At 41.9% G+C, this 23,455-nt stretch overlaps 4 protein-coding genes across 12 annotated transcripts in view; 2 read left to right on the top strand and 2 right to left on the bottom strand.

Annotated features, from left to right (window-relative positions):
* Positions 1-4,620, top strand: part of LOC146671263 (trinucleotide repeat-containing gene 6A protein-like) — a 38,589-nt gene extending 33,969 nt beyond the window's left edge. For all 8 annotated transcript variants that reach the window (XM_085403462.1, XM_085403461.1, XM_085403467.1 and 5 more), the window contains one exon: positions 54-4,620. In XM_085403462.1, the coding sequence (XP_085259588.1) occupies positions 54-402 (349 nt within the window). In that variant the 3' untranslated portion in view covers positions 403-4,620. The remainder of the gene's footprint in view (positions 1-53) is intronic.
* Positions 4,621-7,300: 2,680 nt separating this feature from the next.
* ndufab1b (NADH:ubiquinone oxidoreductase subunit AB1b) lies at positions 7,301-10,030 on the bottom strand. 2 transcript variants are annotated; one of them, XM_085403460.1, is made up of 5 exons: positions 9,812-10,030; positions 8,916-9,035; positions 8,488-8,575; positions 7,550-7,663; positions 7,301-7,466 (listed from the first exon to the last, which is right to left on the bottom strand). In XM_085403460.1, the coding sequence occupies exons 1-4, from the start codon at positions 9,980-9,982 to the stop codon at positions 7,572-7,574; spliced, it is 471 nt and encodes a 156-aa protein (XP_085259586.1). In that variant the 5' UTR covers positions 9,983-10,030; the 3' UTR covers positions 7,301-7,466; positions 7,550-7,571. The 2 variants fall into 2 exon arrangements, with proteins under 2 accessions (XP_085259586.1, XP_085259585.1); XM_085403459.1 differs by having other exon boundaries at positions 7,546-7,663; positions 9,812-10,029.
* A 1,265-nt stretch (positions 10,031-11,295) lies between these two features.
* dctn5 (dynactin 5) lies at positions 11,296-13,596 on the top strand. Its single transcript, XM_085403458.1, has 6 exons — positions 11,296-11,454; positions 11,634-11,702; positions 11,786-11,904; positions 12,092-12,203; positions 12,597-12,699; positions 12,808-13,596. The coding sequence occupies exons 1-6, from the start codon at positions 11,407-11,409 to the stop codon at positions 12,903-12,905; spliced, it is 549 nt and encodes a 182-aa protein (XP_085259584.1). The 5' UTR covers positions 11,296-11,406; the 3' UTR covers positions 12,906-13,596.
* Positions 13,597-16,123: 2,527 nt separating this feature from the next.
* hapstr1a (HUWE1 associated protein modifying stress responses a) lies at positions 16,124-22,480 on the bottom strand. Its single transcript, XM_085403457.1, has 5 exons — positions 22,031-22,480; positions 20,923-21,003; positions 20,450-20,517; positions 19,520-19,730; positions 16,124-18,332 (listed from the first exon to the last, which is right to left on the bottom strand). Exons 1-5 carry the CDS (start codon positions 22,224-22,226, stop codon positions 18,013-18,015), a joined length of 876 nt encoding a protein of 291 aa, XP_085259583.1. The 5' UTR covers positions 22,227-22,480; the 3' UTR covers positions 16,124-18,012.
* Positions 22,481-23,455: the final 975 nt, after the last annotated feature.

Below are 23,455 nucleotides of genomic sequence, written 5' to 3'. Positions count from 1 at the left end.
GTTGTGTACAGACAAAAAGTCTCACTCTTGTCTAACCTGCTCTGTTTCTACAGGTGTGTTTTGGGGAACACTACTATTCTGGCTGAGTTTGCCAGCGAGGAGGAAATCAGCCGTTTCTTTGCACAAGGGCAGTCAATGGCCACTCCCTCCTCTGGCTGGCAGACCCTCGGCTCCTCTCAGAGCAGAATGGATCAGTCTCACCCCTTTCCAAGCCGCGCTTCTGAACCCAACCAGTGGAACAGCAGCGACCTTCACAGCTCCTCCCTCTGGGGTGGGCCCAACTATTCCAGTAGCCTGTGGGGGACTCCCAGTGGCACCGAGGCAGGGAGGATCAGCAGCCCTTCTCCAATCACCTCCTTCCTCCCAGTGGATCACCTGACAGGGGGCGGGGACTCCATGTGAGCTGCCCGCCAGTGAAACGGGCTCGGGGAAGGGTCAGTAGAGAATTATCAATAATCAGCAGAATAGAGACACAAATGTAGTTCTATAAATGCAATGGCACTAGTTGGACTCCTTCTCATTTACAAGATATTCAACAAAACGGGGTCTCCCCTGTGGAAAACAAGTTACGTTTCTCTCTCTGCACATATGTCCACTTTGTTTTAGCCCAAAAACATATCAGTCGGAATACTTGAATCATGCAGGCCAATTCTATAATGTGAACGGATGGATATTTGCCTCCAGGTAGTGCTCTTTCAGACCGAAAAAAAGCTTCAATCGAGCTCATTATTATTATATGTATTTTTTGTTTCTTTCGTCATGTTTATTTGAATTCCAATTCTTTTTAACATTTTATTTTTTTGTTTTACTTTTTTTTTTTTTTTGCATTTGTTTGCTGACAATGTTGGAGTATGAGCTTTTTTTAACTTTGCACTGAATGTGTTGTTTTTTTCTCAGTATAATCTGCAATATAGAGGGAGCAGCCAGTTTTTTCCAGTGTAGCTGTTTACTCATTGAGGTCCTTACTGTGTGTGTTTGTGAGAATTACTGTGTGTGTGCGCGCGAGCTGTGAATGAGTACGTGTGCGCTCCTCTCTGCCTTGGCACGCCTACCTTACTGCGTTGTCGTGGAGTTCAAGATCAACAGATAGTTAAAGAATTAAACCTGACTTAGGATGATTATCTGGTGATAGTTCAAGTGACATTAAAAGTATTGCACCAATTTTGTTTTAAAACTAAAGAAAGTTGAGCTCTGCAGTGCAAAGGACTGTAGCCGCAGCTGGGACTAGTAAGCCCCGCCCATCCTAATATAGGGAGGCGGGGGCTATCTAGCAAGCCCCTCCCCCCCCCTTTCTCATTAGCCCCCTGGCAGGCAGGTTTTAGTGGGGGGGAGGGGGGGGAACAGCACTTTCAGAATAGGCTTTCAATGTTTTGGAGGTGCCACACTGCAACCTCTTGTTTACAAGACTTGGGAGGCAGAAAGTGTGTTCATTCTTCATTTTAAAGAGAAGATGGAATAAAATTTTTAAAAAAAAATGCACAAAAAAAATTTCAAAACGCTTTAAAAAAAAAAAGATAAAAATTTTTAAAAACAGAAAAAGTAAAAAAAAACAAACAAAAACAACTCTTACTGAGGATGAAGACGATGCTTTGTAACTCTGGGAATTCGGATCAGTGTTTTTTGGCCATGGCGTTGGTTATTTTGAACTATTCCTCTTTTTGTCTGCTAAATAACCAGCAATGGTTCTCAGGAAATCAAGCCAGTTTTCCCCCCTTGTAGTTTGAATTAAAGAAAAAAACTACTACTCCTTGTAGGAAAGGAAAATACAACTTCTAGCACTGAAAACTATGTAAAGGTCTGTAAGTTTTCGTTTTTGTTCTCTCTCTCTCTGCCAAATAACTGCTTTAAGCTGGAGAAGCTCAACACACTGCTTTCAATATGCTGTCTTTTGAGGGAGGGAGGTGAGGTGTGCGGGGAGGGGGAGGTCGAGGACACTCCCGGCATTCCTTCTCCTCCTACTCTTCCTCCTCCTCCACTCCACTGATGTTTAAAAAAAAAAAAAAAAAAATCAAGAGTGGGGATCGTTTAATGCGTGAGCGCGTGACTGTGAGCGGGGAAATCGTCGTGTCTCGTCAGACTTATAAACCAAGAGAAAGGCGACTCTGTATCTATGCATACTGTAGCCTCTCGCATTCACATGGCCTACTGAGAGGCGTTTATTTTTTTTCTCCCTCTTCGACCATGTGTCACAATGTTTTAGCTGTTTAACAAACATTACTCGCTTTTCCTTTTTTTTTTTTTTTTTTTTTTTTTAAATTTCTCTCATTGCCACAAATGGTGTTTTGAAAAAAAAAAAAGGAACGAAGAGAAAAACAAAAATCAGAAAAAAAAACAAAACTCTCGTTTTGGTTGAAGAAAATATTTTAACAGTAAAAAAAGTCGTCCACATTTCATTGCCTTGATCCTAATTGTGTCCGAAGATGCAACAACAAGTCAAGTGGCTTCTACCTGTTTACAAAATGAATATGATTGTATTGTACTGTTTTATTTTCTTTCCTTTGGGGCAAAGGGGGGGAAGGTGGGGGTACTCATCTGAAGTTCCTGACGTACGTGTGAGTGTGAGTGTGAGTGAATGTGAATTGTGGAGGTTTTGTGTGAGAACAGCGTGAATGTAAAATCCACCAGTGGCGTTTTTCTTCACAACAAGAGAATAACAGATTTATCTACCAGTGATTGTTTAGTTACTTTGATGCACAATTTGTTTGTTAGGGTCATGGGGGGGAGAGAAGTGTCAGAGGGGTGCATGAACGACGAGTCAGCATTAGCGAAGCCATGGACCTTAATTATCTTTTCTTCATCGTGTTTGTGCGTGTCGTCCCCCCCCCCCCCCCCCCCCCAGTTCTCCTCTCTCATGTAGGTTTTTATTTCAGAAGTACTAGAAGCTTTAGGTTTTTATTTTTTAAGCTTAGCCCGTGAATATTTAACAACTTCAAAGCAAACGCAGTGAGACAGAACCTTGAGTATTAGCCAGACTTGACAGTGATGTGTGCCAGTATTGAACCGCTCTCTACCAAATAATTCAATCATACAAAAAAATTAGTTTACTTAATTCCAGATCTCTTTGCTTATAAATATATATAAATACATACTTACATATATCTCTTATTTGTATTTGTTGTCGTTGTGTTGAACAGTTGTTATCAAGTGGAACATCTGAGCTTTTTTTGTTGTTGTTGTTAGTTTTAGTCTGACACGTTGAACTGAGGAGACTTGGATTTTGCACTTGGGTGGATTCTAGAGGAAAAAGGCCGAAAGCAAAGCTGAGACAGATTTTTAGATTTTCAGGTCTCTCTGATGGAGAAGGTGCGCCTGTGAGTATTCGACAGGGTAGAGTGTGTGCGTGCGTGTGTGTGTGTGTACTGTGATTTGAGAAGATGGTGCTTTATTGGTCTCCCTTGGTTGGTGCACCTCCGGCTCTGAGCTGGGCCTGAATGTAGCTGAAACGGTTTGTAAAAGTATAAAAGACAGCGCAGCCTCAAACGTGCATGAGGGGCAACAAAAAAAATTTGTAAATTTTTTTTTTTTTGAGAAATTGAGCAGCAGTCACTGTTGCCGTGGTGTCGCTTGACTGAAACGAGGCTAGGAGGGGACGGGACTCGCGATTGGCTGCTTCTTCCTGGCTTTTCAGGGATAAAGGGTTGCACTTTTGCCTCCTCGCTGGCTTATCCAGGATCAGCTCCTCCTCTCCAACTCCTAAGCTTAACTACAGGGAGAGGAGACTCATAACTGACAGGAGGTCTGAGGCGGGGGGGAGGGGAGGGTGGGCTCTCAACTGTCTATATTCCCTTACTGCTCAATGACATTACTTTACACTTTGTTCATTCTGATTTTTGGCAGCGCTGTCGTTCCTGGCGCTGATTTGAGAGCAGCTTTGTCCATCCTCAGTATCCTTTTTTCTTTTAACTATTACCGGGACAAAGGCTGACCCCAGATCAGCAGCTCAGGTGGCAGCATTGCTGTGCTGTTAGAGAAGGGACAAGCAACGTCTGGAAAACGCCTCTCAATAATGTCGTTACTGTTTTGGTTCCATAATCGTGTTTGTATCTACTGTCAGCCTGCGTGAGACTGTTTGTGTGTGTGTGAGTGAGTGAATACATCATCATGCCAAATCGAGGGAGGGAAGGAAAGGGATAAATCCTTTTTTGTTGTTGTTTGGTTGTAGTTGTGTACGTGTGCATACGTGTACTTAAAAAGCTGGACAATATTAAATGCTTGAAGATTATAAAAAATAAAAAATTTAAAAAGTCATTTGCAAAAGGATGATGTGAGGAAAACCTTTTTAGTAAAGTGAAAACCACCACAAGCAATGTACAATCCCCAGGGCTGCCAAGCAGCTTCCCGACAGGGCCAGACGAGGGGAAGGAAAGGAAAAGGAAGTAGCGGGCAGGAGGGAAGCTGGCTGGTGATACTCTACTACTTTTTAATGTTTAAGAAAAAAAAATAATGTGACTTTTTTGTGTTTCTCTTGACTTAAATATCCTGTGAGTAAATGCTATATTATATCATAACACACCTGACGGCTCCTACAGTCGATCAAAAAGCGCTAAGGCTTATTTTTTTGACAGGAAAAACAGAAAAAAACAAACAAAAAAAACAAACAAAAAAGAAAAAATACAAAAACTGTGAGAATCTGCTGTCTTTTTTTTTTTTTTGTCGTTTTACATTTAGTATGAACACATAAACAAACCCTGAAAAGCTTTAGTCTAACCAGCACAAAGATGTGGGCGGGTGGGGAGGGAAGGGTGGGTTTATCGGGGAAAGGGTGGGTGTCGCTCAGAGAGACTATGCAGTGGAGTGTTTGAACCCAGGCTTACATGTCCACCTTGGGTTTTTCTTCTTCTTTTTTTCCCCTGTCTTTAAATAAAACAAAAACAAAAAAAATTCCCAAAAAAATGAGTAAAAACCGCTGAAATGGGATTCCCACTAATATTCCTCAAACGTGTCGTGCCATCGTTAAATTGTACAGCTAGTACAGCTACTAATAATAACAATACAAACTGAAAAACCTTTATTACCTAGCAAACGGCGGGCCAGTTGTAGCAGGAGGAGGACAGGTTAAGATTTGCAAAAGTCCATTTTTGTCGATTTTTCTCGCAGCTCGAGCGAGGCCGGTGAAACTGCAAATTTTACACGACTACAGTGCTTTTTTTTCTTTTTATAGAGATTCTATCAATCCAGTGTGTAGTTGGATCACCTGTAAACCTATTATGCACATCGCTTTGGGAGACTGTTGAAACTATATATAAAATATATATATGAGAATATAATCGTACAGTGTCTATAATCAACGAGGGGGGCGTCTTCCTCTCTTGCAAACAAAAACAGGAAGTACCTTTTTATTTTCAAATGTCTTCCTCGGGTCATCAAAGGATTTTATCTTTAAACTTCGGTGGAATCTGCACTTTTTGAAGGACAATCTTTATTTGTATGGGTATAAAAATTGACAAAATAAACGAAGTCGCCTGATATTAATGGTATAAAAAACCAACTCCAGTGTGCTCTAATAATGAATGTCTCCTCTGATGCTGTCTACTTGTTTGGTTTCATTTTAATCCTTTTATTCTCCTTCCTTTTGTTGCTTGGTTTGTTCTGTATTTTTTTCCTCTTTATTTCTTTCTGGATTTTACTGCTCTTAAGAGAATCTGTACTAAGGTGTAGAGTAGTGAGTAGTAGGTCTTCTGTTGGCTGTACTCGTATACTGAATTACTGTTTGTAACCCGCTGGCTTCTGCAGCCAGCATACAAAGCTGTATAACTTGGGTACAACCCTCAATAAAAGACTAATACACAGCGGCCGCCTCCCAGAGTCTTTATTTCTCTCCGTGTGACTGAAAACTTCTGCTTCGTGCTCCCAACAGCATCTCTGGCTTCAGAAGACGCAGGCATGCTGCTGTAAATGAGGGAGCAGCTGAAAGTAGCTGCTGCTTTTGTTTGCTTGGACAATCTCTCAAGACAAGGTGATGTTTCCTGTGACATCAGGATTTTAAAGCCCTCTGAATGCTTTGGTTACTCAAAGAAAAGCTTTTAATTTGGTCTGGTTTATAGAAATCTGTCTTAAATTGAAAGAACTCAGTTTCGGTAAACTCCCACGCTGGGTTTGCTAATTTTATTATTGTGTAAATGTGTTAGTTGTGAGTTTATTTTTGACCCTTTAAACCAAAGTATCATATTTTATACGCAAGTTTTTGAGACTTCTACATTTATTTTCCCTTTAAAAAAAAAAAGTTGCACCACAAAAACATACCTGATGTAACAAATATGATAAAATTGCATATTTTTTTTACTTCATATTTTATTAATTTTTCATCGGGAGGTTCACAAAGCACACAATAGAATTTTCTCGCAATTATTTAATTGGCCAGGTTTTAAAGGGTTACATTTTATTTTTTTTGTAAAGGTGCATTTAGGTCGGGTACTGAAATAAAAACACTTCAGTCCCAGCTGTGTGAACATCCTGCAACAATGGCACCTCATTCTTCATGTGTGGACACAAGATTAAAACTCAAGAACTGTCTTTATTGTAGTTTTGTCCTCATCTTACGAGGTAAAGAGTGAGGGAACATGAAGCTTACCTTTAAATCAGTGCACTAACAGGGTTATTGCATAGAACAGGGGTCTCCAACTCCAGTCCTCAACAGCTACTGTCCTGCAGTTTTTAAATGCATCCGTACTCCAATGCAGCTGAATCAAATGGTTGATTAACATTTTCAGCATGTCATCGGGTTTGATAACAAGCCAGTTATTTTATTCAGGTGTGCAGACAGTAGCTCTCGAGGACTGGAGTTGGAGACCCCTGGCCTGGAGAAAACAGATTTATCTGAGCTGCTGGTGGATGGAGCTGAAGTTAATCTTCTGGTTCTGCAGATGAAAGCTCTTTGTATGTTTAAAGTATTTACTGATTAATGATGTGGAGCTAGTTTAGCTTTATATACAGTCTAGAAACCACAGGCTTATATGCTTAAGCTGTATTTTTGGGAGCTTTTTTCCTTTGACAGGTCAGTAGTGGATGCAGGTGGTGTGTGAACCTCCCAGCATCAAGCTTCGGTCTACCTCCAACCCAAAGTAGATGAGAAATGAAAATAGATGGATAGTTATAGCAAATCCCAGCCAGTGGAAACAAACTAAAAGAAGTGCAGCTGAATCTGGGTCCTTTTTACTGGACCCAAAGCGGAGTAACAGCAGACACGAAAGTGTACAATGTGTCTTTATTGATCTATTAATGACAAATTGTACATGGGACCACAGGGCGGAGCTGAAATGAGAACAAAGCAAACCAGTGATATAATCTTGTTTAATATTAATTATTTTTTTTATCTCCAAGCTCTCCTGAACATGTTCATTTAAATACAGTCAAACACGAGACAGCTGAAGCCAACGTCGCCATAATGGACACAAGAGTTGAAGTAGGAAACTGTTTGGTGCTCATCTGCTTCACGAGAACTTCCTGTTGGGTGGGTGGAGGTGACCCTATCTGGGCACAAAGGAATATAAATTGAGCACCGACACAACGTGTGACCAAAGACAGAAAACGGGGCCTGATGGTGACTTGCCTCTGGTGTGCTACAGAGCATATTACTCATAAACGTCTTTCTTGTCTGCGATGTACTGTACGATCTCCTCAGGAGTCATCAACTTCTCTGCTTCTGCATCTGGGATCTCAAAGCCTGCGGCACAAACAAGTTACTGGTTACGGCGTGTGCTAAAGAAGCCATGTGACATGCATCGATAATGCTGGACGAATAAGCAGCTTTCTGCACAGATGGTCACAAACATCTCGCTGGTACTACGTCCTCAACTGTAGGTCACACATATTAAAAGCTGTTAGTCTATTATCTTCACTGATCAAAATAAGAAAAAGTCCTCTGATTCTGATTTAATTCTTCTCTCTCAAAGCACTAACAGCACGCCTCATTCACACTCCAACAAACACACTGAAGTTTCGGGTTCAGTATCGTGCCCAAAGATGCTTCGGATCAAACCACCAACCTACTAATTAGCAGAATGCCTGCTCCATCTCCTGATCCACAGCCACCCCTGTTTAAAATTTACCTCCCAAACAGATTATATAAATCAGCTGAATTATTACAAGTCAAAAAGTAAAAAGCAACAAACTGCAACCTTCATTAACCTTCTCAATCAATTTTCAAGATAAATCCAATAAATACTGTAGAATGAGGTGTACTACAGTGTTTCTACCACAGGATATAATCGGAGCATATCCTGCTTTATGTGGGACGTCCACACAGAGTGTCGCATTTACCCTCTGAAGACAAACTTGACAGCACTTTGACACTGCAGACGCTCAACAGGCAGGAAGACTGCAAGACTGATGTTTCATATCCACATACTCCCACTGTGGCTGTACAACAGCAGTCACAATCTGCACTTTAGGCATCGTAGGAGTCAGAAACATCTCTTTTGCTGACTTAATGCCTAAAGCCACAGTTTGGAATAGTTTTCTATGCAGTATAAAGAGGTTTGCTCTCACCAAACTCATCTTCCATGGCCATGATGATCTCCACCTGGTCCAAGCTGTCCAAACCCAAATCTTTCATGAAGTGAGAGCTCGTCTGCAGCTGTGGAACAGAAACCAACCCGAGCGTTAGAAATCCAAGCTTACTTATACAGAAACTTACAAACACTACAGGCATTTCAGGGTGCTTTAAAATAAAAACAAAACCAAATCTACATGAGGAATGATAGTATTAATTTTAGATTGTTTTTCCAAGTTAAAAATCTAATTGTTATTAAATTCAATACATTAAAATCAGTAAACTTTTCAAAAACAATTTCCATGAGCCATTCTGGACAGGGATGAGTCACGATTGCCTAATTTCACCTCACAGATGCCTGCGAATGTATTCTATTCATACATGTTTCAGCTAGAATTCACTGAAGGTCTCTTGTTGTTCTCACCTTCTCTGGGTTGATCTTGTCGTAGAGCTTGAGTACATACATGACTCGTTCTTTGATGGTTTCTAGAGTGAGGGGGGGCAGGTCTCCGTACTGTCGGCACAGCACACCCACCGAGGGGATCTAAGGAAGAAGAAGAAGGAAGAGTTTTAGTGCAGAAGGGAGTGGGGGGTTGTGATCATGCAGCCTGTACATTAGCTTGCCTTAAGTGAGTGTGTATTACATACAGTGTGAAAAGATGCAATATCTTCCAGTACACTGCAACAGTACAGATGTAAAGGCTGGAAAAGGTTTATCCAAGTTTCAAAATAAAACTTAAATCTTACGGAACTTTGACCAAGAAGAAATCTGTGCTGGTCCTGAAGCTTTTAATGTGTGGCTGATTTTATTATCTCGTCTGTAATTACTGCGTTATGGTTTCATTTGACTAAATTTGCAATTAAACGCATTTATCAGCGCATTAGTGTTCACTTACAACTCTGCACACAGCTCGCTAAAACACCTGTAACATTTTTTCTGTTATACAAACACACTTATCGTAATACACAATAACATCCGCACTACAACAGTCTTTTACCTTTCTGCACATTAGTACCCGATGTTTAGCCAGAATCAGCCGTGCAATGCCAAGATAAAGAATGAAGTCTGTCAATGAAATCACCGACTTTGCTAACTAGCTAGCTAACCAACAGGGCAAACATGGCTGTCCCGTTTTTAAAATCAAACGCCTCCGTGTTTCGTGTTTCTCTGCCACAACAACACAGAGTCGTTCAAAGCGAAATAAGCTGCTCGTGTGACACCGTGAACTCTCAGCGGGCTAGGCTGGCTCCGCAGGTCTGAAAGACATCGGTAGGTCACAGCGGCTAGGCCGCGATGGTTCAATGTTACCGGAGACTCACCCGGCTCTGGACGAGCCACCGCGTCCTCCGGCTGTCTGCTGCGAAGGAGAGAGGTCGGTGGACGGCCACCGCCTGGACTGCAGTGACTCTTAATGCGAGGTTACTGGAGCAAAGCCTCAACGAGGGCCGAGCAAAGGAGCGGACACACTGCTGCAGGACACGAGCCGCCATGACGGAAAGCAGTTACTGAAAGCTGCCAGCGTGCGAGGCGAAGAAGAAGAAAAGCGGGTCAAGGGCTCCGTGTTGCGCATGCGCACAGTGCAAACCTTGTGTTTATTTCTAATTTGTCGCTTTATCTGCGCTTTTTTAAAACTGTTTAAACATTTCTCACCACGAGCACATGGGCATTGAGAAACTGCCAATGACTTTGATTTAACTGGAAAGTAAAAATGAACTTTCACATTCATAAAACAAGACGTTGATTGTGCATATGAAACAAAAACAAGTATAGAAGATGTTGCTTTCAGCTCTTTAGGTGTACAATAAGAGCTCCTGTTAAAATGAAGTTATAAAGTCTACACAAATTAGACAATAAAAATGGACAAAGACAAACTTTTATTCTCAGTTTCTCTGGATTAAGCTGTGTTTTTCCCTTTTTCTCTGCCTCCTCTGGTAGCTTTGACTGCTTGATTGCTAGATCCAGGTAGCAGTAATGTCTCCAGGGTTTCAGGCAGATTACACTTCAGTTAGTAAGAGCGACAGTCTTTTTCATCCTCCTGTTTCTTCTGCATCCGTCCCACCTGCCTGAATAACATATCCTCTGAAAAAACCCTCGAGTGTCCACAATCACACCAAAGTGCTCTTCCTCTCTCTAAAGGTTCCAGCTGCTTAAAAAAACTCTTGTTTTTAACTTTGCCCATCAGTGCTGCACAGCGCAGGTAGCTTTTCATGCGACCACTTCAGTTAAACCCAGCTCAACCCTCTCAGTGTCTTTAGTCTCATTGGAGATACTCCAGAGTCTTTATCACAATCCTCCACGGCGTGGAGCTGTTTCACAGAGGAGCCGTCTTACTGTTTGTCTCAGGGTTCATTAAACAAAAAACACAACAAAACTTACATATGGATATGTATATCTATGATAAAATAATAATACATTTTGTAAGTTGTTTTTTTTTTTGACAAAGAACCAATATGTGGCTCCCTATTTTTAAAAATGTCAGACAAGATTAGTCCATATCATTAAAAAAAGAAGAATAACAGCAAAAAAAAAAAAGAAAATCCCTGACACTATCACAAAATATACAGACAATTATTCCAGGGTTTATAAAAGCTTTACTTATTATTATTATTATTATTATTATTATTATTATTATTATTATTATTATTATTATTATTAATTTATTTTTTATTTTTTATTTTTTATTTTTTATTTTTTATTTTTTATTTTTTTAGCTTTACACGCGCACATTTATTATGTCTGTTTTTTGTTCGATATCTGATATTTTAAATAAAGTTATTTGATGGCGTCACGTCCGGGCTTGCGCAGAAGACAAGAAGAAGGAGAAGGAGCTTCCCATAGAGAAAATCCGTATCGATGCTTTAGATCGTATCGCAGAATAATAAACGCCGTTTGATAGTTCAGCGGGTTTCCAGCCATGGAGTTGTCTGAAATACTGTACAACAAAGCGGAGTACATTGAGACGGTACTGTGTGGAATTTTAATCACCGCTGCTTAAGCTAACGTAGCCTGCTATCTGTCCAAGCAGAAAGTGAACGGGGCGTTGGGCGGATAGCAGAGACGGTTGTTTGTACTCATTTATGTGGACAGACACAGACACGATCGTTCACACGATTATAAACAGTGGTTGTTGTTTTATTTCAGGCTTCTGGCAACAAAGTGAGCAGACAGTCGGTACTATGTGGGAGTCAAAACATAGTCTTGAACGGCAAAGTAAGGAAAACACACACCTGGAAACGACACTGTGAATAGAAAGTGTCCAGCTGTGCTAAAGCTTTGGATGTTCTCTCTTGCAGACTATTGTTATGAATGACTGCATCATCAGGGGGGACCTGGCTAACGTCAGGGTGGGCAGACACTGCGTGGTGAAAAGCCGGAGTGTTATTCGACCACCTTTCAAAAAGTTCAGCAAAGGGTAAAGTATCTTTGACACACGTTCAGGCCAGCCATGTGCTTTTGTGTTCTAGATAAAGATGCTTTGAGATTGTTTTTAGTTATTGTCACTCAAAATATATTTAAAGTCACTGTACAAATGAATAAAGGAGAGAATATGCTAAGTAGAAAAGCATATTGTCTCATCACTGCCCTGTCCCCCTCTGCAGGGTGGCTTTCTTCCCGCTGCACATTGGAGACCACGTCTTCATTGAGGAAGACTGCGTGGTCAATGCAGCACAGATTGGTTCCTACGTCCACATTGGGAAGAACTGTGTCATAGTGAGTGAAATAAAATCTCACACACGCACACAGCTAGCTCCTCGGCAGTGAAAGGACATTGCTGTGAAGGGGTGGGGCGGGGGGTATAGACAGAAAGCATGTCTTTATTGCCTGTGGTGAACCAGTCACATGGCAGTCATGCAACCTTCTGCTGGCAGTCGAGGGCTGAATTAATAAACAAAAAAACACAAGCTGGCATTTTTTTTTCCAAACTGTTGATTTGGATCACAGAAATGGGGACTTCACTTAATCACAAATTAGTCATTATGTGTATATATATGTATGTGTGTGTGTGTATATATACACACATATACATACATGTATATATATGAAAGTGCATGACTTTGTGATGTTTGATGATGTTTCAATTTCTTTTTCCCATTATGTGTGCAGGGTCGCCGTTGTGTGCTAAAGGATTGCTGCAAGATCTTAGACAACACCGTGCTTCCTCCTGAGACAGTGGTGCCACCTTTCACCGTTTTCTCTGGATGCCCAGGTGAGCAAAACGCACACAACTAATCAATAGACCAGCATCTTTCTACTTTTCTGTCTTCGTTCTCCTCAATGTCTGGTCTTTACCTGCGTTTGTCTCGCTCTCTCTCAGGTCTGTTTTCAGGAGAGCTCCCAGAGTGTACACAGGACCTCATGATTGATGTAACCAAGAGTTACTACCAGAAGTTCATGCCCCTCAGCCAGATATGAGTCGCACTCTTAAACTCTCAGCCAGGACCTCTTCCTTTGTTCAGCCAGCCGCACGTTGGGGGCTCTCATCAGACTCTTAAGAGCTCACCTTTTATCTGTCATCGACCCGAGGCCTTGAGTTTAATTTCCCAAGAAAAAAAACATCACGTGTTAAAGTCAGATTCAGTTGCACAAAGCTACCATGTGTTGGCATCTCCAAATTTCTGAGAAATAAAATGAAATCCCGTTAGATGTCATTCTGATGCTTTGCCCTGTCCACTGCATCACGGAGAAAAACTCGTGGACCCCCTGTGTGGCCTCTGATCGTTGCCGTCTTTACCCGATGGCTCTCTGAGAGCAGCTGCAGATGAGGATGAAGAGGTGGAAGAGCTACGAAGGATGCAAGAACATGGCTTTTAATATTGAACACCCACGGACCAAACCGTAGCAACACTAGTCCTTTGAGGATGTAGGCTGAATGTGCGTATCACTCATATCAGCAGAAGACACATTAATTTTACTATGGCTGTAATTTTCTTCATTGTTTGCTTTTTTTTGTCCCTTGCTGGACATTGTAAACTGTTCAAGTATTTAATATTGTTTTTATGTTTGGGGGATGGCCCTCATTGCTCCGCTTCTGCCGTTTTCTGTGAGACAAAGTCAGAAATAGTGAAGCATATGAATAAATGTAAATGACTGAAAACCCTACAAACGTCTCAAAGGTGTTAACTTTATCTGGGATCATTTACTTTGGATTATACGATGATAGTTTTTTACCACAGTAATGTTATTTATTTACTGATGTTCCTGAGAATGTGCAATCTGCTGATTTAGAATCTGCAAAGGTTTCCTGCTGATCATCTATTAACAGGGGTGTCAAACTTAAGGCCTGGGTGCCAGGATTGGCCCAGCAAACACTCTAATCTGGCCCACTTGACTGCTTTGGAAATGCAAAGGAGAGCATACATTTTACACTGTATTTTTTTTTTAATCAGTTTTACAGCTTTCTTTCATATTACAACAACATAATTAAGTAATAAATGGTTACATTACAGACAAGTTCCTCTTTTTCAGTTTATAATATAAAAACTTTTTTTTTTTAGTTTTACATTTAAAAAAGGCCTTTTTTGTCATGTATGAAAACTGAGACACACTGTTGAATATTGCCTTATTTTTCTTATATTAAGATATCTCACAAATTAAATGTGAAGTTTTTAGGTTTTCACTAGTTTAGCTCACTCAGGATCAAAGTTGTCTCTATATGACGTAATCATTTATTTGATGTCACTGATCTAGTAGAAATGTTTGTTCTACCGCTGTCCTCTGGCTGCCCGTAGTGGTTTGCATCCAGTGGCTTTTTAGGTGTGAAGTTTCAGGGACGCCTCTGGTCATTATTGCTTTATTAAAACAAGAAAGCAGGAAGAGAATCAGGAAATGACCCAGCGTGGACTTTAACCCCGGTAGCTGCATATTTCTCACAACATGCAAGTCATCTGCTCAACCTGGTGAGCTAAATGACAAGTTAGTCAAATGTCAGCAGCTTTGTTAACAGAAACATTTCTAAGTCTCCAAACTGTTAATACTGTTAACCTGCTCCTCATTTATGCTTGAGAAGAAAAAAACAGTTTCGATACTTTGCTTATTTACTGACGAAGTTAAAGAACTGCAAACTGACAGGGAAATGTAGACGTGAAGATCATCTGAAGCAGAAGAGCTGTGCTGCTGTGAAACGTGACTAAAACAGAACACACTGTTTAGAACAGGAAATGGCACCAAGAGGCCTTACTGCCTGTTTTTAACGGTTATATTTTGTCTTTATTCCCATTTTACAGCATCTTCTTTCTGAAAACGCTGTCCTTATTTTTAAAATGAAACAGCCGATCCGATTGCGATTCAATGGTTTTATTTCCTTTACAATGTGAACCACATATATCATACCAACAATTAAATGTTCAGTATATAGATTAGCCATTTATTACCTTTTTAAACAAATAAGAAACAGCTGATGATAGTGTTGGCTCCAGAGACTTTGTGGCATGAGTCACCCTGATGAAACAATGCGGATGAAGGCTGCGACTGGCTCAGGGAAGAAACAGAAAACAGGGTGACCCCAAGCTGATCTGAGGAGGGGGAGCGGGGGTCAACTCCGCAGGTTTAACAGTGGGACTGCAAAGACGGCACAATCCTGCTCTTATCAAACTCTTCAATCAAACCTTTGGGAAGAAGACATCCTTTGATAGGCTCAATCTTTAAGTGCTTTTCCTGTCAGCACACACACACTTCCCTGTAACTGACATGACGTGGAACAGAAACAGCAGGCGGGTGAAGCTACTAGTTTGTAGCCGAACACCTCGTTTCGTTTCAGAAACAATACTGCCGAAGTGTTAGACACAGAACAGCGAGCCAAAGCGTCTAAGAGAAGAAAACTAGAACATTTTGAAATGCATTCCTCTGCTTTAATGAAGAGCGTGTGGGCAAGCAGACCAGTCAGTCCTCAGGAGCTACACCACCTAAAACAAAATAAATTTAAATACTTTTTTTTGTTTGCCAAAGTTGAAACTCAGAGGTTTAACTGCACACGACCTGAAATGTGACTTTACGGCACATTTGTCTGTTTAAGAATCAAGGTTGGGTCCTATGTTAAGATTATTCACTGAATCAGTGATGGCTGAAGCAGCTCAGCTTACCAGACACTTAAACCCCACCTCCCCTCCGCCCTCTGCAGGCAAAGCTGAGGTGTTCAATACCAAGCTTACATTTTGAGTCTCAGCGGTTTCACAGATCCAGGACTTTGACAGATCGCCAAACATCACCCGGGTTCTTTTTCCTACTGAAAAGCCTGAAATCATAGGAACATAAAAGGCAACCTAGAGCACAAAAAAGAAAACGCAAAATGAAATCGGTGACCAGAATTTAAGTTAAAAAAAACAAAATAAAAAACCAAACTGGCATGCTTTATACAACTAAATAAAGGCCACTTCACAGGCCATAAAATGTGAAAGGGAGAGAACTGGAGTCAACATGAGGAACAAACGGAGAAGAAAGCAGGAAACATTAACACCACACTGGTCACTTCCTGTGCGTAATACAGGTAGAACAGCGCACTGTAATACTGAGACAACTCAAGATTTCTTTAATCATTTACACCCACAAACATGCTCAGGTTTAGCTCTGATAACATCACGTTAACATCCTAAAACAAACCGATTCCTATTGCTTTGTTTTACCCCGTTTATTGACTCATGTGCCATTAATGTCTCCTGCTCTGCTCCCTCACTGAATGTTGGAAGTAAACAACCATTGTAGGAATGAAACTCAACCCCATGTTACTTCGTTCTGTACCAAGTTTAAAAAAACAAAACAAAAAAACGAACCCATCCACATTTTATTAATGCACACACCCCTTTCACAAAATACAGACAGCATCCATCTTCCCATCCGACACGCTGGCCCAGTTACCTCGTGTGCGCCGGGTGGCATGTTTGGTGGTTGTTTTTGAGCGTGCCACCACTTCTAAAGCCTAAAAAATTAAGTTCGGCTTTTTCTTCCAATATCTTACACCATATGTCAAACAGTCTCTGCGACGTGTTCAAATAATTTTGAAGAAGTGACAAAAATCAAGTGAGTGCGAGAGCTCCTGTTTTATTTCTAAGCATCCCCACACTTAAACCTCTATTGCACAAAAGCGGCGCCGAGCCAGTTTTTCCTGGGAAACTGCCCACGTTTTTAATCAAGTTAGAGGGCTAAATGTTATCGAGCATCTTGAAAAGCACGGTGGACACTGAATCTGACGACTGCCATCAGCATGAGTGGTTCTAATTTTGATGAGCGGTGCTGTGGCGCCTGGCTGAAATGCATGATTACATCAGCGCCGCTATTTGTAGAAAAGAGGTGAATGTAGTGTGTGGACAACTCATAAGTGTGCACGTTTAGGGCCGGACAAAGGTACAGCTGGAATAAAAATGGAAGAGCCGATTTATTTGCATGAGTCAGAAGTGAAAACTAAGTGCAAAAAAATCCTTATTGCAACTCATCAGAATCATCCCACGACGACGGGAAAACAGCAGCTGCTTTCATAATAAGACCAGAGCAGAGGGGGTAAGGGGCTGTTGGAGAAGCTGCATAAACAAAGAGAATACAATTCCTTTTCCATTATCCTCAACAGCAACAACAACAGGAAAAAAAGTGGAAAAAGAACGGAAAATTAACTTGGCTATAGCTGCTGCAAACAGTGGCAACAAACCTAGAATTTTAACACTGGTGGTTGAAAAACTACAAACAAAGAAAAGGTGACGGCCTGAAGTACAAATCGAGCCACCGTAGAAGCAGAGCACTTAGCAGAGAATAAAGTCTGAATGGATGTCCAAACACTGACAGCCTGCTGCTGTTGTAGTTAGACGCCGTCAACCTAGTAGCCAGACAAACTGAACTGCTTACAAAGTGGCAGATGAGGCAGCGTGATGCCACAAACACACACCCGTACTCCTACTAGGCGATTTAGCTCCACCACTGACAGGCTACGCCAACTAAGAGCTGCAATGATGAAGTAACAAAAAGGGGGGTGGGGTTAACGCAGGGGTGACTCGGGTCCAACGTTTGGCGAGCGACACAATCCACTGAGTGAAGCGATTTGATCATGGCCCTCACTTCCTTATTAAGGTGGCGGGTGAGGATGAGTGAGGTTAAGGGAGGGAAGGGCACAAATGTGTCAAAGATCAAAGTGGCTTTTACTTGTCGAGCAGCACGGAGCGTTATTGCCCCTCTCAAGAACTGTGTGGATCCCAGGATAAGTCGGGAACTTTCTTCGTTGTCTCCTTTCCAGGGCGGTGTTTGAGGAATGTGCGAAGTGGCTTCCTGGTCACGTGCACACACTCACGCCCACTCGTTAAGTGTTCTTGATTGTAGATCGATGATTTGTAGTATACGAGCTGGGAAAGGAGACAAGGACTAGAATTCGAGAGCTTTCAGTCCTCGTTTTCATCTTCAGCCGAAGCATCCGAGTGCGCGTGACTGTACATCTGCACATGTCCCACACGAGCCCATCCATCCCCCCGCCCCCTCTCCTAGCCTTGGCTTTGAAGGCTAACCCACCCACCATCCCCTCGCCTCGCATGTAGGCAGGGGCAGATCAAATCATCCTGTTGCGTTTGTGCGTTGGGGAGTCTGTGATGACATCACTACATTGGGTGGAGTTTCGTTTCCTGGTTCCTCCCCCCCCTCCGGCAGAGGCGGCGCCAGTAGAGTCCAGATGCAGCGCCATCTCCTCTGAGATGAAAGTGTTTAGGTCGACGTCTTGGAGCCCGTTACGCCTGCTGCGGCACACCGGCCCAGAGCCGGAAGAAGCACCTCCGCTCGCACCACCTCCGTTGCTGCTACTCCCACTGACATGCGTAGGAGAACCCGGAGCACCGGAGCGGACGCTGATGCTCGCCATGGCACCACTCAGACCTGAAGAAGGAGACGAAAGAACAGGAAGTTTAGCAGCAGGTAGACGTCTACATCTCATTTACAGCCTCTGATAAGAAGAAAGCTTCCATTAGGCCATTAAAAAAAAATGATAATAATATATTTTTTTTAAAAATTCAACTTTGTTTATCTTTTAAATGGTTGATGGACAAACTCATTTTTCATAAAAGCCAAAAAAAAAAAAAAACCATCAGCATCTGTTCCCGTCAAAAGAAAGCTCTAACTATCAGCTCCTGATTACGCAGCTATTTCAGGAGAAAGTGACAGCACTGAGTAATATTGCCATTTTCTCATTTCCAATGCAACAAATGAAATAATTTCAGGCTGAATTCATCTATTTAAAAAGGAATGAAACACTCAGCACATTGTTCATGTTAAAAAAAACCCACCAATAGCGCATGATCCAATCTGACAGAGATATACAAAAAGAGAAGGCTTGCAGTTAATCACCATTTCCCTAATTTCAACCAAGTTAAAGTTAATCTATCAGGCCTGATGATCACAGCAAAATACAAACAGGTGACAAACTGTGATGAACTGAAATGTCAGACTTCCGTTTCTGTAATCTGACCCAGTCTGACCTCAGATGCACCCACAATGTGACGCTCGTCAAGTTCTGAGTATTTATTTGTGGTACAGCACAGCAAAAACTACCAGCATATTCAAATGGAACTTAATTATAGAAAGGTGAGTAATAGGAAACAATCTGTCTTTCGATTAGTCAAATAGTGTCTTGCAAACACAAATGACAGGAATTGACCTGGAAAAAAAAAAAAAAGGAAGAGAAAAAAAAGAGTGCTTTCACAAAAATACCCTTATCTCTGAGCCACATGTAGCAGAAGGACAAGCCTCCAATCTCTCACAGGCGTAAACACAGAAGGCCTCTCATGAACACATGAGAGGCCTTAAACACAGCACTGTAATGCTCAGACATGACAGACCTGTTTAAAAGGTCTCCTATGAAAGTCCTCATCTCACAGTCACTGTGGAACATTAACCATTTATCTATCAAACTTAGGAACCAGGAGGTCACACACATACGTTTACGAGCATAAATAACACACACAAGTTATTTAACATTGTAGCTACCACTGAGGGGGTGTAAGTCAATTCTGATTCTTTGGTATGGAGTTGGCATTCGAGTCAGCCTTGCACTTAAATGTCCTCACCATGCAGTGCTATGGCCTCCCTGAAGGGCTGGAGGTCCGCTTCTACAGATGAGCCAGTCTCTGCTGGTGAGTTAGCGCGGCTGGGGGCCACCATGGCCAGCCGAGGGTTGGCCCTGCTACTTCTGTGCGGTGGTGCTTTGCCGCATAAAAAGCTGATCAGATCCTCCCTGCGGATGGTTCTCCGGCGCTTTTTCACCCAGGCCAACATGTCCTGTAATCCAATGCACATTATAAAAATCTGAGAATTTATGCTTCAAAAGGAAGCATATACTGAAACCCTACAGCACAACCTGACGCACATCTCCCGAGAAATTTAACTACACGGCAGGTTGAAGCAGGCGGCGACTGTTGAGATTGTTCAGTACGGTTACATTTCCAGCTACTTTTTCCATTGCGTTTTTGAACTTATCAGTAAGAATAACACTCATCTCAACATAAGGAATATTAATCACAGCATCAATATAAGGACTCACAAATGTTTGTAAATTCCTGGAGGGAGATAGTCAATTCCCTCAGGTCTACTCCAACAGTTTCAACAAAGTGGAAAAAATACAGGGACAAATGTTTACTCTTTGTTTAACAATGAAAAGGGACCCAGGAGGGTTAAAGTCCCAACATTTTAATTTCTCTCTATCATGTGTGCCACTGCAAAAACACTGGCAGTAAACCGCATGGTAATTAACACATAATGCACCAGTAAAAGCATAAATGTCAGCAAAGACGTTGGTCACTCAGAGTAGGGAAGGCTGCGTCACAGGCTCTACAGTCAGGCATCTGTTATCAACAAACACCGATCCAGTCTTTTTTTTTTTTTTTGTAATATCCTTCATTGACCCTGTCGTGCATAGCTAATTTTTGTTTCCTAAACGACAGTCTATGACAGGAAACTGTAAAGTCACAATTAGTCACAAGCAGAGGAACAAGACCCACCTTATTACGACGTTGGTGTCCTATCTGGATGCCCCGATCGAAGCTTCTCTGATGGGCCTCGACACTCTCTGTGAGAGTGAAAGACAACAACAGCTGTTCACGATTATATATAACAAAGCCAACCAAATATGGACCTCTATTTAACATTTCTCATGTTGTACGCTATTTATTACGTATTTAGAAGTGGAGATGCTCTACTAAGAGACAGGCTTTGTTTCACTAGTGAATATCTGACATTGTGCTGTGTGTTTTTGGTCCCTTAAACCATGTGACAAGCTGATTAACACGGAGTTGATCAGCGATAATAACCACTTCTGTTTACCTTTTCATGTGGGGGGACAGATCAAAAACTTTTCCCAAAACTAACAAAGTTACAGCCAGAGTCTACACCGCTGGCTTAACGCACAGACACAACAGGAAGTGTAGAACCTGGTAGTCAAGGAACAAGGATGGAGGAGGATGTGGTTGGTTACCTTTGTAAAGGTTGGTGACTGCTGTAGCAGCGTTCTGAAATGGCACCCACAATGACAGGCCCTGCTGATGGCATACTCTGTCTGAAGGTGAGAGAGGAATAATAAAAATGAAAAAAACACTTGTAATTTAAAGCAAATACCATGGTGCCATACTAGTGGTGGTCAAATGACAGCAAAGGGGTTGAAGTTGAGGATCATTTTCATTCGCCATTTTGTCTTGCATCTACAACTGCAAGGGGGACAGGGTTTGGCATAAAAATAACTGGCAGTCAGCGCTAGATGGCCAGCTTGGCAGCAGCTTGTTTAGCAGGAGAGTGCCGACACACGAACTTAACTGCCCTCTCAGCAGTTAAGTTGCAGAGCCCAGTCAAACACACACACTGGTAAAGACTTAAGCCAAACTCCTGTTTCTACGTGCCGGGGATTTATCCCGACCGATAAGAGCCAAGCTACAGCAGATTGTAGACAAACCAATATTATCCTCGCCATCTTGTGATTATAACGTTTCGCATCGGCTCAACTCGCCAGCTAGTCGGCTGTTTAAAAAACAAAACAAAGCCAGTGGACACGTATGTGCGGGCTCTTATTTCAACGCGTTTGGGGGGACAACGTCTGCAACCAATCGATACCGGTGTAGCAGATGTTAACACTGACAGCACACAGCAGACTGTCATCTGGGAATGTCGCGTAGCTACGATTGTTGTTGCCATCGCCATTTTGTAACTAGCCTGGCTAACCTGACGATAGCGGCTGTCAAACTTTAGTGTCAAAGTATTCGCGTTAACTCGAACTACCTCATCGCTTCGTCGATGTGGCCACTGCTATTTGGTGCTCGGCGTAACTACACAACGCCAGGTTATATCTCACAATTCTTTGTCACCAGCTAGCCCGGACTAGCTAGAAAAAAAATGTAGCATTGCAAAATTCACCTGTAAACGATAGTTTCCCCAGTACCCGGCTAGACGAGGAGTTTCCTAAAGAGCTAGCTACACTGCCGTTAATGTTAGTTTATAGGGCTCGGTGTACAGTCAGGCTGCTAACAAACAAGCCAAGGGGGGATGCAGGCACCGTTAGACGGACAAGCAAAAAGGAGAGCGCTGGGCTGGACCTTTGTATAACTGTGCCACGGCAGTGGCGGAGTTCTGGAAGAGATGCCACAGTTTATCCTGCTCGTTGTCGACGTCCTCCTCGCTCGGCTCCCTCTGCTCCGCTTCGGCCAAACACTGTCGCTCCCATTTTGAGAACCAGTGCTCGGGTCCGTGTTCCTGTATCTCCGAGTCGCCGTCTTCCTTCTTCTCCTCCATTTAATACGCCAAAAACTCGAGGGAAATTCGATTTTTAGCTTGAAAAGATGGCCGTTTCGACGCCGTCTAAAGAGTTATATGAGGGGAAATCATGAGTACTTTTATGTTTTTGTTATTTTTTTCTTCTTTTCTATTTCGTACTACGATACTGCGTCGCCACCTACTCCTGCCATCATAAACCTAGCTAACTATTTTTCCTAGTTGCCGACGTCGGGATATATGCACCACAGACTATCCTGTTATGCACTTCCTCCCGCCCCATTACTCTACATGTCAGCGACAAATGGCCACATGAACGCTGCAGGGTGGGCTCTGGGTCTGTGCACGCAGTTTAATTGGCTTTCAGACACGTCCCTCACACCGCTGACACAAAAGAAGCTCAGTGAAAATTCACTTTAAGTGCTCGCTGGCAAATTTATTAAGCTAGCAAGAGACACGGAGCTCAGAGAGCAAACACATTATATTATATTATATTATATTATATTATATTATATTATATTATATTATATTTCATCATTTCTATAGCATTAGATATAGCGAATTATCACCTATTAATCTAGGCATAACTTACAGACTTATAATATATGAACTGCTGCATTGTAAGTATATTAAAAATATATACGTCAACAACAAAAAATAGACTTTTCTAAACCCATGAGCGTTCAAGTTCATTAGACGAAGCCGAGTGTAGGACTGACATATGTCCACTAGATGGCGCCATGTCATGAAACTCTTCTTCAGACCTGCTGCTCTGAGAAGAACCAGCTACATGAAAAAAAAGAATGTACGATTAGTGGAACCCGTATTGTCCCACACAGTTATATATGCATTAAAAGTATTGTTGCTTTTTGACAATGTTCTTGACAATGTAATAGTTTGTAATATATGTTGGTTGAGTACATCAGGAGGACATGATTGACGACAGAAGACAAAGTTAAAGAGCCAAGGCTGAGGGGGTTTGGGATGCCTTGGATAGAAGATGTTGGAGGAAAAGAGAAAAAACCTCAGAGAAGATTTGTGGATGTTGTGAAGGATGATATGCAGAAGGTTGGTGCATATCATATCTGTCACAACGGAAGATGGGTGGAGGAGAATGATGGGGGTTACAGGTGAGATGGAGCCCCCTAAAGCAAGCAGCCAAAAGAAGAAGAAGAAAAAGATACTTGTTAATAGTAAAATCTGGAAATTAATCCAAAATGTGCATTTAAAATGCACAAAAAACAACCACA

Source organism: Rhamphochromis longiceps, linkage group LG4, assembly GCF_057381845.1.
Source record: "Rhamphochromis longiceps isolate RC_006_pf linkage group LG4, R_longiceps_female_GT1.1, whole genome shotgun sequence".
Lineage (NCBI taxonomy): Eukaryota > Metazoa > Chordata > Actinopteri > Cichliformes > Cichlidae > Rhamphochromis > Rhamphochromis longiceps.
This window is presented reverse-complemented; position numbering and strand designations above follow the sequence as displayed.